This window comes from Anopheles merus, chromosome 2R, assembly GCF_017562075.2.
Source record: "Anopheles merus strain MAF chromosome 2R, AmerM5.1, whole genome shotgun sequence".
Lineage (NCBI taxonomy): Eukaryota > Metazoa > Arthropoda > Insecta > Diptera > Culicidae > Anopheles > Anopheles merus.
The window spans coordinates 1,942,148-1,961,553 of NC_054082.1; the positions used below are offsets into that span (position 1 = coordinate 1,942,148).

General features: G+C 51.1%; 1 protein-coding gene across 1 annotated transcript; it reads left to right on the plus strand.

Moving 5' to 3' along the window:
- The first annotated feature begins 11,568 nt into the window (after window positions 1-11,568).
- LOC121590199 lies at window positions 11,569-18,349 on the plus strand. Its single transcript, XM_041909657.1, has 8 exons — window positions 11,569-11,710; window positions 11,806-11,843; window positions 11,956-12,089; window positions 12,190-12,655; window positions 12,738-12,836; window positions 12,926-14,950; window positions 15,050-15,602; window positions 15,702-18,349. The coding sequence occupies exons 1-8, from the start codon at window positions 11,702-11,704 to the stop codon at window positions 15,837-15,839; spliced, it is 3,462 nt and encodes a 1,153-aa protein (XP_041765591.1). The 5' UTR covers window positions 11,569-11,701; the 3' UTR covers window positions 15,840-18,349.
- The last annotated feature ends 1,057 nt before the right edge of the window (window positions 18,350-19,406 follow it).

Sequence of the window (19,406 nt, forward strand, 5' to 3'; positions counted from 1 at the left end):
CGGACGGACCGTATCGTATGCATTTTCCCACGACACTGCCAATGCCCCGTTGCCGCCGGTGGAGCTGTTTGACACGATGAGTTAGTCGTGTGCTAATTATGCAAATTACATGATCACCATGCGACATGGGTCAGCTGGTACGAGCCCCCGCTTAGTGCACGGATTTAACTGTTTGGTTTGGTCTGTTTCCTCGCTGACATCGATTCAAATCGTACTTTGCGAATCGTGCGCAACAGAAAAGGTCAAAGGCTGATCGGAACCGGGAAGCAGTACCGGACGACCGAAGCGTTCGTTCAATCGATAGCACAAAGCGAAATTACGCAATTCATTGGCTACGGCACTGTTGCCACGGTAAACCGACGGGACAGGCTTTTAAGCGCTCCCACTGACCGTGCTTTCGCGCACACACAAGCACACCCATCTGTGTTCCGATTAAAGGACGGTGATGGCACGGTGTTACTCAGCAGTCAGCAGCTAACGTGTGCCGAATGGCGTCAATGGGAATGATAATTGATAAAACCTCCAGCAGCGATTATTGCAGAGTGATTTTATAACGAAACCACACACGCACACCCGTGCAGCTGAATGGCCGACCTCGACTTCTCGGTTGCTTTATTCGGTCCAGCGGTCGCCACTGGTGTGAGGCATCATCGCTTGCTGGAAAGCTGCTGAAAGGAGAAAAAAAACGACATATAATGGACGCTTTTCAACGGATGCTAAATGGATACTTGTGATGTGAAGAGTGAGTAGTAGCAGCATTCCCCAGCAGCCACCACCATCACCCAGTTTCTGTGGTAAGAGATAAGAAGGATACTCACATAACCCGGTTCCGGTTATTGATTTGTCACCACTCGGCCACCGGTCCACCGGGGGGACGTGAGGATAGGCGAAGTTGTCGCCTTTTGCCGAAAGTGAGTGATGTTCGAGCTCATTAAATACGATTTATGGACACTTTGGATGACATCGCTGTCATTAGCAAAAGTGTTTCGCTTGGATCGGGCTCGGGATCGGCTGAACCTCAAAACCCAACCCACTCCTCTCACCCCTCCCCCCTCCCCCTGAAACGGGGAATCCGGGATTGATTTATGGTTATGAGTGACTGAAGAGGCTGGCAGCGGACGACCACTCGGGAGACTCGGGCGGCCGGGAGCCCATTAATAGTGATAATTTGTTGAGCGATTTTTCTCTCATCGCAACAACGATCGATCTATCCATCCATCTGCCGTGAGTGGAGCGGGCCGTTTGTTACGCGCTGCTGTCAACGTGTAGCATTTTCCACTTCCGGCCCACGCGGGCCCTCATTCGCTGCCGGTTTGTCTGACGCTTTTGCTGGAATTCCACACACAAACACTTTGGACAAAAGGGTAAGGAAGGGACTAAGAAATTGGTAGGGGGAGCTGGTACCGCCATCCCGACAGACAAGCTATTTGCATAAACATTAGCCGGAAGTCCACCGAATGACTAATTGTTTCGCTGGAGCTGCTCCCAGCGTGCACATGATTTGTGTGCAGAGGCACTTTTTTCCGCCACTGTTCGGTTGTTTGCAGCTAAAGTAAATAACATTTAAATTCTCACAATTGACTTGTCATGTCGTGCACGGAAGCACACAAGAAATCGATGCTAAACCTAAGCAAAGACGTTAAAGCCTTTCGTTCGTCCGGGCAAGAAGTGGATTGATTGCAAACGGGGGAAAGAAAAACCCCCTCCGTTCTGCTAACTTTGTTTAGTAAATGGAGTTATACGCCCTTCGGCCAGGCGTTTTTGGCTTTCCCGTCGAACCTGATTGGGTTTTTTTTTGTTTGTTTGTCGTCGTTGTGTTAGACAGTGTGCATGTTTTAAAGGGGTGGAAAAGCCGGAAACAAGCAATTGAAATGAAAACCATCACCGTCACAAGACGCATTGTGCTTCAGCCGTCACCGGCGCAGCAGCAGACTCGGCTATGAAAAGACTCGGTTAAAGAAATGAATCAATGTATCATTCATTCTAGCAGCAGTGGCAACATACAACGAAAAAGGAACCAGTTCGTGCAGGACTTGCAAGGGAAAGGGAGAGAGAACCACTTGAACTTAAATGCACTTTCCAATGTACGGGCTCTGGTTGAATGAACCAGACGGACGGGCGGGCGGGCAGGCAGCCCGTTAGGATGTGGTACAAACTCGGTGAATAAATACGATCGTACGATAATACTTCACACGATGCCTTCGGGATAAACTACACCGGTGCGAGAATAACTTGCACTTCGTTTCCTCCCATTGCTGTGTTCGTCCAATTCCGCTTCCTTCCTTTTGTTGCCTCTCGCCCCCATTTTGCTTATTGCCTTGCAGACACGGTGGCAGGGAGGGCGGTCTGTGGAGTGGGTCGTAAAAAAGCTGCACGATGTTTTAGGCTTTCAACTAGCCTTTCTATCGTTTCCATTTTCCACTTCCCTTCTGCAGGAGGGAATGTCGGTGGCCGGTAGAGTATGCCTACGAGCTAGTAGCGAAAACCGGCATAGCTGCACGGATGCAAATTCCATTCTTCCATTTACTCAACCACCACCTCCACCCATCTCCACCCCGACACCTGGGGCAGGCGCACGAGGCAGACACTCATATTTCCAAAGCCGCTCTGCTCCCCTCCACGGAGGGACAGCAGACAACATTGCCTCCTCCCGTACAGCAGCAGCCTGGGCCTGGGCACGGAGCGTCGTTGCATCATGCCATTACGTTTAAGTTGCATACCGCCTGCCCTTTTGCATTCTCTTTTCTTCCCCACGACCACTACCGACACCTTCGGTCCCGCTTTATTGTTAGCACTTTTCAAGACTTTTTCCGGAAGTGCTGTCGGCCGGAATCTATTGTTCGCTTGTTTCATTTGCCCGCCTTGTTCCCTGTTCGATCGAATTGCGGTCTACGAAAAGCGAATCATCGAACCGCATCGGGTGCAATAGTGTGCAAGGGGGAGGGGGGGGATGGGGGGAATGCAATTCTTCCCCTCGTCCATGGTCGCCCCTGAACGGACGCATGCAGAAGCGCAGCCAGCTGGATTGTTCCACTAAACCGATGGCACTTTGTACGGCTTTTTCACACTTTCACAAAAGCAACGTTGAGTCACGTTCTGTCGGTACAATTCAATAATAAACTGCAGGTAAATAATTTTACCCCTTTGACTGTGGTTGCTGGGGGGGAGGGGGGGGGTAGTTGCGGGAAATGCAACAATTTACCAACTGCTGTCCGGGTGGTTCTTTGTAGGCAGCTTTACCAATTCCAACAGTTTATCATGCGACGTACTCAGATCAATTGGCAGATCAAACAAATGTGTATTAATGAAGGTATTAGCCGAGTTGTTGGTGATGTGAAATGCTTCACAAACGTTTTGAATGTTCTTGGGAACAATACAATGATGCTATTACAATTTCAGAAAGCAGTAACAAAAAAGGCTTTTATACTAATTGATAAAATGGGATAATAGTTACTGATTGTTCGCTTGTTGATGTACAGCACGTTGATAATGAAGTTGTGTGAATCAATTCATAACCACAAATTAGATGGAATCTTTTGAATAATCAAATGAATAGAACGCCATAATTAATATTCAATGTTCGTTCATTTAGCGATAACCATAACAGCACTGTCGGCTTTGTTCGATTCAATACCTGGTAGCCAAACTCGACATCAATGGCGTCACATTAGTAACGCATGGGCTTAACAATTTCACCAGTAATCGCACACGATCAATCGACTCAACAGGCGCCAGCGAAGGCACCTTCCGTCGCGACAAGTCGCGAATCTCAACAACGTGCTCAGTTTTAATCACTTTAATTCCTTTTAATCGCTCCTCCGTGCTCGGTACGAGCGGTTCCCGGCCCTGTTATGCCAACGCCCCCGGGGCAGCGGGCAGGAAAATCAAGATGATGATGAATCCACACACTTGACACCGTACACACACGGAACTTGCCGCCAAACCGCATCTCTCCTCCCGGCGTCGCTGTGTTTTGCCCGCAACGACCAAATGGAGACGCATGGTCGTTCACAGGGTTTGAACGATGCCGCCGCCGCTTGGGTCACCACGAAAAACGCGACCGAAGCGCGCAAAGCCAAATTGCAACTGACTTTTCGTGCAGATTTTCCTAACAGTGCTTATTTTGCTCCAGCTCCAGCGCTAGTGCTCCATCAATCCGTCCGGTCGAGGCATCCGTCATTGTTCACTTGCTTTTTGGTTTTTGCCGGCAGACCGGGGGGCTCTGGCAGCAAACGGGCTGGTCCGTTTGGGGGAGCAGTGAAATGCCGCGGTTAGTGCCGAGCAATACCGTTGGCGAAACGACAGCGAAAAAGAAGGAAAAAATTGGGTTTGGTATGTCTAACCTGCAGACGAAATGGAGTGTTTTTGTGAGTCTCACGATTGACGATAAGCATCGCCGTTGTCGTGTGTGACATTGCCGAAAAGCGATGAAAATAAATCGCACCCATAGGCAAGGAAGTCCCACTATGGGAGAAATTAATACATCTGGCTTATTTTTTACTAGTTTATTTTTTATTTTTTTACAAACATTCATTAATGCGAATGTATCATAAAAACCAACAAAAAGTATAAAAAGGCTAAATTTAATTACATATTTAAACATTATCAGAGACGGAGAGAAAGAGAGGCAAAATCGTGAGTTTGTCATGCCTGCCTTAGAGAAATGAAATATTTGAAGAATTACCAAAATTAAATTCCTTTTTCTATAATTTGTGACCTTTTTGTCGGATGTTGTTTTACACTTCACTCCAGCCTTTGTATGGCGAATCGACGGCACATCACCCATGCCAGGCGTCCATCACAGACACAGAAGGGCCGACCCGGTGGCAATGCCAACATGACATTCCGCGAAGGAGTTGATGTATGAGCGAGATGGAGGATTTATCGATCTGTTATGGGTTTATTAAAAAGTTTCCTACGGCGGTCCGCGTTGACATGGCCCTCGCAGCGCGCAAGAATCCGCTTGAAAGTGGGAAACCCGAACGAACGGGTTGCAAACAACATCAACCAAAAAAAAACAAGACAAGGAGGGGGGCTGGGGCTGTACTGGGCACCCGGGAACTGTTTCAAAAGCCGGAGGAAAACTCCACCCATCCTGTGTCAGCCAACTGCCCGTACAACTCCAAATTGGCTGCAATGTGGATGTGGGTTCGCCCTTTTTTGCTGTTCGGTTGCCTGTATATGAACAAAAGCCACCCCAGCCTCACCACCGTCACCCACTTGGAAAGCCTCGCTGATGGAGATGGATGGAGATTTGCAGTAAAATTATGGCCTCTACCGGGCACAACCCACCAAGCTGAAATTTTCCAATGTTGTTGCGATGTTTCTGCGATGAGGATCAAAATACCACTCGTCGAGCAATCGCTGGCCGAGGGAAGTGTCTATAGAAAACGACTCCATCGGGAGAGTGGATCAACAGTCCTAGTAGGCAGCAGCAGCAGCAGCAGCAGCAGCAGCAGAGCCAGTTGCCCTGCGGGTGGATTTATAAGGGCAAATAAATTATGCGACTGCTGCCCAAATAGTGATCGAAACCAGAGCAAAACTTCGATCCGCTCGATTAGACTGGATTAGAGCGGGTGGCCAGCGTCGGGCCGTTCGTCACGAGTTATGGGCAGGGATATGTAAATTATGATATCCCAGTCAAAAACCTCCTGTCCTGTCGAAGAGGCTAGTTTGTGTGTTGCTGCAACGTTCGGACAACGGGGCTCGATCCGTGATTGAGAATGATGAGCTAAGTCTTGTTGATGCGGATGCTGCTGCTGCTGTTGTGTTGAACAACTTTAGCAATCTCACCTAATGGATGTCAACTTCATTGGGCTGTTGTTTGTTTTGAAGCGTAACAAAAATGTTTTCTGCAATTCAAATGATTGAAACGGTCGATAAAAGACAGATAAATGAATGAATGTCCACAGTATTCAAATGGTGCGTTTTTCCACTAAACGCAAGCAACATAATTAAAAGAGGTCAGCTTCATTATAAATCAACCTCTATCCTAACCACTCATCCATATAGTTCAATTTTCACCTAATGCTTTTCATCGCAAGCGTGCTGTCATTTGCAATTAGTTTTACACTTTTTCACATTCCCCCTCAGGTTCACGATTCCGATCGGTGTTTTCCATGCATTAATCACGACCATAATTTGCTAATTCACCAAGGCTATGCTCCATTATCGCCACGCCGCCGTAATATGCTCGTGCCGGTGGGCCATCGATCATGGCAGGCCGCGCGTTGGTTTCGTTTCCGATATTGGCGCGTCAATTATTCGCGTATTCGCGTCAAAGTAGGCTCCACTGCAGAATCAACAGTTTGGTAAGCAATTTCAAAACCCGTTTTCCCCGAGCGGTCGAGGAGGTCGTGTGGGGGGGGGGGGAAGTTACTGTTGGAAAAGTAGCTGTGGCAAAGGGACATGATGGGTGTGTTCCCATTCGGGACGATTGATTTCGGGTTCGTTCGGTGAAAAGTGGCCATTTTTCATCAAACCCCATACACACAACAACATGTACACGAGCTCGACGCGGTTGTTCGACATCATCCCATCCATCATTGGGAACGTGTGAAACCGTGTGTATGTGTAAGTGTGTTGGTGTAACATCATTTCCACTTTTCAGCACCTCGCGCGGAAGGAGGAGAGTCTTCCGAATTTATGGTCAGCTCAATCGACCATGTCTTGAGCGCTTTAAAGCGAGAGGTTGGCGGCCAACGCGTGGGATCGTTTTTCCATCAACACGTTCTTCCACTCCCTTGAGCAAAAAAAAAGAAAAGAAAAGGGTTCAATCGAGTGGTGTATCGATTTTATCATCATCTACCGCGCACCGCCACTCACACTGCCAGTGGCAAATTCTACCGTAAAATTCAATATGCCATCCATTCCCTTGCACTCCCTTTTGCACTTGCACAGTGGCAACAAACGGACGGAAATGGCAAACACCGCTTCCGATTAGTTGCGAGTAATTTTATTATTTCACGCTAAATTGCTACAAATGCACCACCGCGCGCTCGCTTTACCGGGCCAAGGGGCCACCGTTTCGCGGGAAAGCGTAATCGACCACGAAAATATGTTCCCCACACACACAACACGCCGGGGCACTACGGGGCACAGGGTCAGCAAACGGGGGAGCGCCAACCCCACCAACCTCCCCCCCCCCCTTTTCGCTTCCATTAGCGTTGCAGCTCGTGCGCGAACGGTCGATTTGCGCGCCAGAAAACATATGCGCCCACTTTTTACGCCACTCCTTACAAAACTCGCAACTCGAAACCGCCAGTGAATGGAGCTCGAGATGCAGGAGGTGCCCACGGAAATGAAAAGCTGATTCCATTTTCCATCCTTCCTTTCTTTTTCCTTCGCACTGCTCGCCCCACCGGGGCTAAAGGTCCGTCCGACCGATCGTGGACCGAGGTGCTCCTTCCCCCACAACTGAACTGTTTCCGTGAAATTGGCCAAATATTTTTGCTCCATAACTATCGTTTGGGGGGGTGGGAAGAGGAAGCGGGCGTGCAGTGTACAAAGTGCATTCTGTTTGCAACAAAATGTGAGTGCCAATGAGTGGAGTGGTGATTGGGCTTTTCGGAGACTACGGTGCTGGGATAGCCCGCCAGGCATTGGTCGGTCGGGTTGGTTGGCTTGGTTGATTGATGAAAATGCTGTTCCATCCCTCGACCCACCTACTCGGGGTCAGTTCCACCCAGTTCACCCACCAGGGTGGCAAAACGGTGGCAGTGTGTGCGACGGTAGCTTCATTTTTAACGCATGATGCAATTGAGGAATCGCTGGAACGGGGGCTTTCCACGCTTTCTTCCATTTGGGTGTGTTCTGTGTTGGTTCTCGGGACTCTTTTTGTGTGTTTTATACACCCCTTCCATTACACGCTTTGTTTTACTAACGATGCGCTCGCTGCAAATTGTGTGAATGCATTTAAAAAGAGCTTAGATGGCGGCGTTCGGCAGAGAAAACAGTGAGCAGGATTTTGTAATGATTGCAGTCGCGAGCGAAGGCTGCGCATGATGCACAAGAGGAAAGGTAATTGTCCACAGACAAGCTGCAGTATTGGTGATTTTTATGTGTTTTTTTTTCTTTTAATAGAACCGATCGATCTATGCTCTATTCTTTGCTCCAACCAGCGATGCATGGAATTCGAATACTAGCTGTGCAAAAATGCATTATTTTCCCCCGCATTGAATTCCTTTCATCTGCTTCATCTGCGCAGTATTCGATACAGTAGGGCTTTTTTTGCAAATAATTACAGGAATTGCCCACAGGAATTTACATTCAAATTGCGTTCATCGAGGGTGCGCGTTTAGAATCCCTGGAGCGGAACGCTGCGCGGTAGTTTCGTTTGTCCTTTTTGTGCTTCAACTACAATTTAATGTTTGGTTAGTTGAGTAACGTCAAAACCACATTAGAGGAAATATTTTAATTTGATCGTAATGCAAACCCCAACTGCCACCACCACCATTGCCACACACACACACACACACACACACACACACTAAAGCGAACGGCCTCATAGTGGGTGTGATTAATAACGTACGGCGAGGGAAATAAATGTGTTCCATGTAGCCCCTCACCACCACCACCACCACCACCACCACTCCCCGCCACCGTTCAACCCGTTCGACGACACTAATCAGCACGATTGTAATAAATGAATTTCGCTGTTGACTTTGTGCTTTGTGGGCTGATGCTGTGCCCGCTGTTTTGAGGATAACATAACACAAATTAAACGCTGCCGACACACACACACACAAACACACGGTCGCACCAAATACAGTGCAGGAAAAATAGCAAAACTGTGGTCCCACAACAGCAGCAGCACGGAGCAGAGGGTGCAAATGACCACAGAGTGAAGCCACCGTACGGCGATGGGTTTTAATGCGGCTGCTGCTGCTGCCACCAGCGTCACAAACAATTCGCAATTCGCTTGTTTTCGATTATAATTCTCATTTATTTCATACTGGAAGTAATTTATTGTACAATAAATAACCACAGTCAGCGACGCGCGTAGCACCCGCCAAAACGCGCGCTCACACCCCACCCCAGCGCTGCCCCAGGAAGAGGTGAAAAAGGAAGGCTTAGAGAGGATCGGTTTAGCACGCAGAAGTCTGGTGTGGTGGTGGAGCAAAAAAAAAAAAGCGCACAACAAAAAAAGAACGGTGTTCCATTAAGCGTTCATTCTCTGTTCTCAGCTCTAGCACACCAAAGTGTCTCCGTTTTCATATTCAGTGGAAAAGGTGGATGTGTGCCGGTGCCGAAATGATTTCATTTACGATCGCCAGACCAGCAGTAGCCATTTCCATTTGTGGGCCTTGCGTGTCTGTGAGTGTCTTGAATTGTAAAGGTTGGCTTTAAAATAAACCACTGCCAGTGGTAGGCTTCTACGAAGGAGTAGTGGTGCCTTAAATAAAGCTGGGCCTGTGGTTGCAACCGGATGCACCGTTCATTCATGGAACAAACCAAGGCATCGCATCCCTTCCATCGGCATGGGTAAAGATGTAAGGCGATTTGGTCAAATTTAAACTCTCCTATCTAGCGTGCACGTGCTGAAAGCGAAGCTATCTCAATCTTCTTTACTGTGGCATCTCTCTCTCTCACTCGTTTGCTCATCCGCCCTTTATCTGTTTTTCCGATCCCCCCAACAGCCCGAGTGGTCTCGAGGAGCCTGCTCGAGTTTTACTTCCAATTTATGGGCCTGCTAAAATTATACGCTCGATAAAAGCCTTTTCAGAAAGGGAATAAATCTCTCGCTGCTTACACGCTTACTGCTGCTGCTGCCATTCATGCCGCTTTTCCGGGGCGCCTCCCTGCGGTGCGCTTGCAGCAGCGTTAAAGCGGCGCGCCCGGGTGATGGCTAAACAAATAAATTTTATCTATGTTGCTGGCGCGCTTCCTCGTTCCGTTGGCGTTCACGTTGGTGGACAAACAAAACAAGACGCCAACGTGTCATAAACGTCAAATCAGAACAAGCTCGTAAGCTCGGAGTGTCGGCGAATGAGTGCGCCGTTTATTGTTGAGAAACGTTTGAATTTAAAATGTCTCAAATGCTGCATCCGCGACGGTTGCTTTAGCACGCAGTTACAACAATCGGCTGGTTGCTCTCTATAGCCTTTTTACGGATAATTTTATTAAAGTAAGTAAACGAGGCTAAATTTTCAATTTGTGATTTTGTGTTTCAATCCAGTTCCCGTCTCCCTAACACCATTAATCGGACAGAAATCGATTTCTTCCGCTGGGAGTTGGATCTAATGCTGCCGGAGAATGCGCTTCCCCATCTTCGGAGCGTGCAATAATCCGCCATTTCTCTTCGCCATTTGACCCACCGTGTTGCGTGCCACGCGAATCCGGGGAAAACGCCATGCTGGTTCAATCAATCTATTTGCAATTATATCGCGTGCCGGCTGATGGGCCAGGTAGATTTAGAGCCCGAATCTTCCGAAACCGCCACCAAAATAATGCCTTCAATTTTCAGTGCGAGAGGGGGGACTGCCAGAGCCGACCGGAACAGCAGTGACCCAAATAAAAAAGAAACGTACGCCTGGCAGGGGTTCGGGTTTTGGGCCACCATGCCGGACACTGATTGGATTATATTTATGTGCTTTCCATGAATCATTTATGAAATCATCTTGGGCCGCACACGTGGATCGACCCACGGGGATGCTCGAGACACACACACAGGCGCGCCCGACTTCCCCACGGAAGGATTACTCGCTTCGATCTAAAGTACATTTAGTGCGATTGGGTTCGTTTTCATGAACCTCATGAACCACACTTTCTGGGCAGGTTTGCTGCGCTAAACAAAACAACACACACACACACACACACACACACACACACACACACACACACACACACACACACACACACACACACACACACACACACACTCAGCAAGTGAGATGTCCCGAGGGACCAAGTTCATCAAACGGCGGAGGGATTCCTTCCAATCACGAGGGGCGAACGAATCCCTCCCCTTGAAGGTGCTCTTTCGATCGATCGCATTAAACGGGGCCAAAGCGGGTCGATCCGGCCGGTAATGTAGCTTCAAAACGCACAACAAACACATGCCACTACGCAATCGTATCGTCGACAGAGCTAGCACACGTGTGTTTGGGTGTGTAATCGCTACGCGTGTTGCGATGGCGCCGTTCGCTAAAAGAAACAATCCCGGACGCGCTTTGTGTGCCGTCGAGGGGAATGTTTTTTTTTTTTTGTTGTGCACCCAAGTCACGTCCGATCGGAAACGGATGTTATTGACGAGTGCAGCGCAGACCGTTGCCACGGGGGTCGGGGGGTGGGCTATTTGTATGTCTAATTTATCCACAATTCCCCCCTTGCTGCGAAGGCCGGAGAGAAAGAGAGAGAAAACACACCTGGCGGAGCAATCGAACCACAAGGCCACTTGCCGAACTGCTTCAACTTGGGATGAAGTTGTCAATTGTTTCGCTTATCGAAAACTTCTCTATTATTTAAGAATTCAACCAATCTGGTCGGACCGTTTTCCTTCCTTTTTTTTTTGCTCACGAAAAGTCTCGAATAAGGGTATCTTTTTTGCCGTTTTGCCGTCTGCCAGTAGAAAGTTTCCAACGCTCCATCGAGATTGCATTGTTACTTCTAATCAAAGCAGGCGCGAGCGCCAGTTTCCTTCTTTATTTGCTCGTTTGTTCGTCGTTCCGTCCGCTCCGTTTGTTCGTCGTTCCCCCCAACAATGCCGAAGGTGAGTGAGAAACTTTCCATCATAAATCCTAATCCGGCCGCTCGCACTCGCATACTTTTACGACCTTTTTTCGCTTGTTCGCTTGCTCTTTCCAGAAAGCCAAAAGTCCGAAAGTTTCGCCGGAAGAATTGCTGTAATTATTTCTCGCGATACAGTGTTGGCCCCCGGCCATGTTTGTTATGATTTGAATTATCACCAATTCTGCTTTCTCTGTGTGTGTGTGTATGCGTTTTCTTTGAATGCAGCGAGGCCCTGCGGCAGGCGGAGGAGGAACGCTATGCGGAGGAGCAGGCCCGGCTGCACGGGAAGGTGGCCCTCGAGCTGAAGGAATACAACCAGCGCCGCATGCTGCTCGTCGAGACGGTCAAGTTCTTTCGCAGTAAGTAAAGTGGGCTTTATTTTAATGGGGAGAAGATGCGCGTGGGTCAGCAGAACAAACTCGGTCCCCGGTCAGGACAATAACTAACTCTGATCTTCAGGGCTCGAAAAGGCAGCGCTCGACCACGAACGACAGCAGGCGGAGCGGAAAGAGTGGACCGATTTCCTGGCCTGCCGGACCGCACCCGATCCGGCCAGCCCGCCGCTGCTGCGCGAGGCGCTGTACCGGTGGCGCTTTCAGCAGGAAGCGCTCGAAAAGAGTTCGGTCAGCTGGACGCTGGCAGCGGACGAACGGAGCCCATTGACGCAAGACCCGAGCCGGAAGCGAACGACGAGAAAAGATCTGAGGGAAGTCTTCCGGAACATAGGCGGCCTTTACTTGCCCGCCGTCCGGGAGGCGCTGGCCGTGCTGGCATCGATCCAGGACAGTGTTCAAGGAAAGGGCCCGCGCCACCAAACGATGCCCGCCGAGGTCGCGCTCGCCCGGGACGAGATCCGGAAGTTCATTAGCGATTCGCTGGACAGGATGACCTTTCGCATTGGCAGTAACATCGGCCGGGATATGGAGTGAGTTAGGGTCGGTGAAGTGGATTCGGTAGTGTCATTCCAGCTAAATCCTCTCGTTGTTTGTGTGGACTGTCTCGCAAAGGACTTTGGATCCTGTGATGAGTGATTTCCACTTCCAGGAGGACGATGTGCTGTCGATGTATCTGTGGAGCTTTCGTCCGGTTCCACTTGCACCCGATTAGTAAGCATCACGCGGGCTTGCATGTGAACGTCGGCTGTATGGGACTCATCGTTGTATCTTCCCCCTTTCCCCGGCTTCCCGATCCCCAGTAATCAGCTTATGAAAGTTATCGACATGGTTCCGCTGAGTTTGGTGCTGCATCGGCCCCCGGCACTGGATCTGAAGGACTGCCTAATCCGTGGAATGTGGCTGGAGTTCGATCACCACAGCAATATGGACCCGACGCACACCATCCCAGCGCTGGAGCCGACGGCGGAGCTGATCCCTGCCCAGGAAGCGGAGTGGAACGAACGGCAAGAAGTGAAGCGGAAGCGGCTGACAGCGCTGCGGAAGCTACGGGCAGATTACGATGCCGAGCAGTGTCGTAAACAGGCCGAGGCGGAAGCGCTCGAAGCTCAAAAAGGGGGCAAAGACACGAAGAAGCCTGCCGCCGCCACCGCCCCGAAAGCCGGTAGTAAAAAGGGCAAGTCACCAAAGCAGCCACCGGTCCCGGAGCCGGAGCCAGCGGTGATTACCGACGAGACCGAGGTTGACATTGACGCCGAGTTCGAGCAGCAGGAAGCGGATCGATTTTGGGACACTTTAGCCAGCGTATCGCCGAAAGCGCGTCCCCTCCGGCCGGGTTACATCAACCTGCGCGAGTATGCCATCGTCGGTGGCGTGTTCAAGCTGGCCCGGTTCGACAGGCTGCCCCAGCCGATGGAGCCGAGGCCCGATTTCATCTACACCAACGTTCCGGACGGTTTGCAGCTGACGGAAAAGGCATACCGAGCGCTGGAGCCCGAAGAGTTGATTAAAATTGAGCTCCAACTGCCGGCCCACTGTCACTGGTGGGAGGAGCCGACCGTCTGCTGGTGGGAGCGGTGGGAGGAAGGCGAACAGTTTATCCAGCTCGCCCCGGAGGTACAACAGTTTCACCTGCAGTATGACGAAATCGAGGCCCACAAGGCGACGCTCCTGTTTGCCGCCCCGGAGCATCGGCTGTCCCGCGCCCTGGCCGGCGAACCGAAGGTCGTGCGAGACTTTAGCCTGATGGACATACCGGTGGAGGTGCGGCTGCACTACCTCATCCGCGACCACCTGCTGCCGCGCGTACCGGAAGGATATCGATTCCGGGCGGAGCTGAACCGGCTGTACGCCCTGCTGACGGAGCGGACCGCCCGGCGGAAGGCACGCGAACGGGAGCAGCTGGCACGCGACGGGCTGGTGCGCAAGTACGAGCAATTTCTCACCGACGGTCAAGACGCGGGGCTGTCGGAAATGCGCCTTCCGATCGATTCCGACATCGACAGCGGCGACGGCACGGATGGCACGGATGACACGGAGGAGCAGGATGGCACGGACGCGCTGCTGGCGCAGGAAATGGATGAAAAATTGCAACAATTTTCATTGGCAGCAGCGGACGAGACTGCCCACTATCTGCATCCACCCGTGCCGCTCTGCCAGCCGCTTGTGGTGGGCGACAGGTACGACGGTTCGGAGGCCGCCATCACAGCCGAGCTGATGCAGGAAATGGAGGCACTCGTGCGGCGAATGGAATCGACGGATGCAATGCTGGACAATGATGCGACCGAGCGGCTGTGCAAACTGTTCTCCACCTTTCTGCTGCTGCTCGAGCATCTGCGCGAGAAGGAAAAGCCCAACTTTCCGCCCGTGCCGGTCCCGGGCGAGGAGGCGGAAGCGGCGGACGATGTTTCCGCGATGGTTCAGCCCAAGCCCCGGCGACGGTGGCTGGAGATTCGGACGACGAAAAAGTACCCGCTCGGGCTGGGCGCCGGCCGAACGCGCACACTGTCCGGGGTGAGCGAGGCGTCGCTGGCGCAGGACGAGAAGAAGAAGCGCAAACGGAGAAAGTCCGCCGGCAGTGTCACGGCCCAGCGGGACAGTATGGCACTGCCGGACGCCCAGCAGGGGCAGGAAGAGCGGGAGGCGATGTCGCTGATCGAGCACGAGCCGGGTCGATGGGCAACGATGCCAATCCGCAACCAATCGTACGATCCGGAGCGACGGCTGCTAACCTTCACCACGGACCGGCTGGGCGTGTACGGGCTGGCCGCGCGCAAGTACTGCAACATTCCATTTGTCCACTGGGACATGCGACGCCACGGCAGGATGTAAGTGGAGAGAGCGAAGGAAAGAAAGAGAAAGGAAAAAACCCATTTACTGTTCGGTCGCACGCCGGGCCCGCTGTTTCAATTTGCACTTCTTTCCAGCGCCAACCTTACGACGGCCGTCACGCTCTCCTCCAAATCGCTGCAAATCGTGTTCTACGTCACGGCGCAAGGCTACCGACTGGCGCTGCAGGAGCACGCGAAGAAGCAGACGAAAAAGTTGTTCCTCGAGGAGGCACCGGCACCGGAAGTGTTGCCACCCGGTGACGGGACATTCACGCTGGAAGAGCTGGAGAAGTTTCTGCAGCGCATGAATGTGCACCTGTTCCCACAAGTGGACACTTGTTTCTACGTCCCCGGCATGGAGCGGGCGGCGGCGAGCCCGAAGCATCCGTCGATGGAGTCGCACAATCTGCGCTGTCTCGGTGTCTTCTGTCTGACGCACAACTTTCAGTCCTGCCTGTGGAACCGGTACGCCAATCGACGGACCGCACTCGTGCTGGGCCGCGAGCTCATCGAGGGACGGAACGAGCCCGAATTCGGCACCGTCATGATAACGCCACTTAAGTCACAGTTCGTCGAGGTGGAGGAGCTGTGCTCGGACGCGCTCGAGCAGATCCTGCTCGCGTACCATCCCCGTCCCGAGGAGCAAAGCGTGAGTGGCGTTAGCAAGCTCTCGACGCGCGATTCACACACACGTCACTTATATTTGCTGCGGTGTTGCTTGTCTGTCTCTCTTGCTCTCTCCCATTAGTACAATGCCGATTGCTACGGTCTGCTGAAGGACAGCCTGGAGGAACCGTCCCGCAAGGTACTGGCGAAAACGCCCGCCCTGCTACAGTGGAACGTCGGGCAGTTGCTGCAGAAGCTCCAGCTGCTCAGCTACTCGTGAGCACACACGCCGAATTGTAGTGATTGTAGTGGGCTGCCCCCGCCCCCACTACGACGACCGAACCCGGTCATCATCGTGCTCCGAACGGAATGGCCTATCATTAATGTATTACAAAATCACGCCAATTGCAGTTAGCTTTGCTCTGGCGGCTGAGTTTCTTCGACACTGCTCACGCCATTTCGTGCAGCCGCCAATTGTGAATCGCCCGAAAGGAAATGGGTTGCTGTAGGAAAAACCAAACCCCCCCCCCCCCCCCCCGGGTGAGTGGACCGTAGGCTTTTGGGCTTCCATTCATTCGAAACCCCCGCTTCCAGCGAAAGCATTAATCATCGTCATGCTCGGCTGTCCGACTCGTTTTCAATCCAATTACCATTGACTGCGGCACACAGTCATCATCATCCCCCATGATACACCTTTCTTTTTTGGCTCGACAATGTTCAAGTTGCTTTGTTTATCGCCGGGCTTGATTCGAATTGAGCACTGCCATTAGCGGAAGCGTGCAGTGGACAAGGGAAGGAATGGACGAAGCTTTCAAGAATGGGCAGTCCTACACAAAAGTCTAAATTATCCGTTCCGCTAAAGCGTCTGATGTATTTTCGATGTACTTGCAAGCAGTCAGCAGTGTCATTGTAGCGCGGGGTGAAGGGGGGGGGGAAGAGGAGAAAACAGGGTACGGAGGTAGGGATTATGGCAGGGTTTCCTAGTCGGCAGGACAATGACGGATGCACTTTGTAAAGCATGGGCCGAAATGTGAGCCCATTACTCCCGTTCGGGCGGAGTGATTGATACTTGCTGATGGGTCGATGAATGATTTAACGTTTGAAATGGAGTGTAAACCCTCGTATCCATCAGTTTTCGAAACGTTATTGATTTGCTGCAACACACTGGAACGCAACTGTTGTGTTTTTAATGCATTTTTTTTTTCATCCCAAACTATTTTGTGTTACGTTTGATGTAATGCTTGCAACTTAAATTGCCAACATGCACAATGGAACATCATAAATTCTTTATTTTCTTTCGGTATTATCCAAACATCCAAACAATTGAAACATATCTTTCCAAATAACCTCGTACTGTGATGCTGTGTTGCATCGTTCTTTCTCGCTCGCATCCCCCGTTGTGTAGTGCTTTTGTTATCCCTTGCAAGTACCATCGATAGGACGGATAAACAAAGGAATTAGCAAACATCCAACATACTCACACATGTGGGAGTTTTATTTTCATCAATTTTTGCTCCCCTGCTCTCATGCTCCAGTGCTCTCATTTTACTTCAATGTTATTTGTACCACCCACCGTCATTCCCTTCTTGTGTGCCGTCCCGTCCCTTCCACACCCCACCTCTATCGATAGCCGATTGTGTTTGGGCGTTCATGTTGGTCAAATTTGTTCGATCAGATATGTTGATTTATGCGCCAAACTCTTTGCGGCTTCGGTGCGGCACTGGCGAGCGGTGTGGCTACATCCGGCCAAGGGGGACGGGACGGGGACAGGGTGAGTTGGGGGTAGGTAGTAAGTTAGTGTGATGGTTTTATTTCTGCTTTGCTGTTTTCTTTCACCCGTCACCTACTCACCTCGCCAGGCTTCCTCCTCGCGCGCCACGCGTTATCGTACTGCGACGCTCGGTACGCTTCCGGTAGTGGGAAAGGGCTATCTTTGCACGGGTTCGCTTTGCTGGCACGGGGACTGGCAGGAGCTGGCAATCATCAACACCACAGTGCAAATGGTGAGGGCGAGGAACATCCCTCATCACACATTGACCGATCAGCGGGGAAAACATCCAATGGGTGGTCTGGAGAGGTAGCGTGGGTTCCCGGAAGTGAGACATACACAAACACACGCACGCACCGGAAGAAAAGCGTGCTTCCAATCTATTCAAACAGAATTGTATAAAAATATGTGCCTTGCTCGATGGCGCTGTGTTGGGCTGGGTGCGTGAAACGGAAGGAGAAACGGCAACATCGGGCGGGCTTTGTCTCTCACCCCCCCCCCCCCACCCCTCGCTAACGAAACTGAAGGAGAGGAAAAAACGCCCCAAAACAGCCACGCAAACCGAGGCAGCCCCGAAAATCGACACGATCGAAAAAGTTTTCACATTTAATATCGATTAAAATTTGTTTTTGTTTAACTTTCGCTTCGCAAGGGACTGGACAAGTACAATCGATGCACAAACTCACTCACAAATACGTTTGCGCCTGCCCCCCACCCACCTGGCGCCCGTTATCGAAACGGTCGCTTTTGTCCCCTCGTGAGAGAGGGAGAGAGAGAGAGAATGAGATAGAGAGCTGAAAAGGAGGCTCGTACCATTATTATCTTGTAGAGTAAGCGCAGCCACACCACAGTTTTTTTTTTACTGTAGTGGGGAGAACATCCCCCCATCTCCCCCTCCTTCACCACCTTTCCTTCCCACGAAACGCAACTGTTTAAGGCATCGTTCAGCATTTCGTGCGGTTCGTCGCCGGGACGGTCCGAAACAATGGATGGGCTGTAATAAATTTGATCAGTAAAAATTATATTGATAAATTCAATAAATTTCCTTATCTCAGCGGTCTGGAACGAAATCGAAATCGATTGCTTTCGGCTAGGCCCACGGTGCCGCGGTCTGGGCCTGGGACACCACGCGGCCACACTGAGCCCATTATGCGTGGGTAGGTGCGTAGTAGGTGCGTTAGAGTGTCCCCCTGCCCGTAAAACTGGAAGGGGATAGTGCAGAGGAAGAAAAAAGGAGCGGAACCTCACCCGAACGCCATCATCCTTCCGCTGCGCGCGGCGCACTCATTGCACCTACGGGGCTGAAATTCGAACGGGGTTTGGCCACCGCGCCATAAAACCACTCGGTGAGTTATGGATGTGTGCGGCGGTCGGAAGCACAACAATCAGCTCGGTGAGGCACTGTGAACCACTGAGTCGGAGTCTGGATGGCCAGGGGGGGGTCAGGTCGGCCCGTTTGTCTTGTCTGTAATACTGCGCACGTACTGGGTTCGACCGATTGCGATCAATTTTGTCGCCTCTTCGTCGTTCACCTTTTTTTGTTCATTCGTTCGATACTCCAACCTGCCTGACGTGTTACGTAATTAAGTTATCAACAGGGCTGGAATGAAATTTACCGCTACATAATTAGAGAAAATCAATAAATCACTCGACTGACCGAGGTGCACCAGGCGTCTCCATTTCCGAGAAGCGACCGACCAACCAACGTGCGGGATGCGATGATGATGTGGGTCGGCATTTTGGCACCACGGCGGTATGGAAATATTCATCAGTGAATCGGTGGAGATCGCCGTGACCTTTGGCGCTCGCTTTATTAAATGTTTATGAGTTTATCTTTAAGAAAATCCCAGCTAAGCTTTCTCACTCACTCACTCACTCACGACGATGACAGCCGCGAGGTTGCCCTTTTGGTATCGTGATAGTCTGCAGCAAAATCCCCTTTTTACCATAGTCGATCGATAGTTTGACTCTTGCTCTTGCGTTCTTGCTCTCTTCGCAGCCAGCGCCTCCACCACCACCGTCATCATCGTCATGTTCATCATCGTTTATCCAACGTGGCGACCTTGTGCGATAGTTTCT

Excerpts from the sequence above, each read along its gene's own strand:
- LOC121590199 (XM_041909657.1), top strand. Across the intron at positions 12,090-12,189 it reads GACGGTCAAGTTCTTTCGCA|GGCTCGAAAAGGCAGCGCTC; the intron begins GTAAGTAAAGTG and ends TCTGATCTTCAG. Across the intron at positions 12,837-12,925 it reads GTTCCACTTGCACCCGATTA|TAATCAGCTTATGAAAGTTA; the intron begins GTAAGCATCACG and ends CCCGATCCCCAG.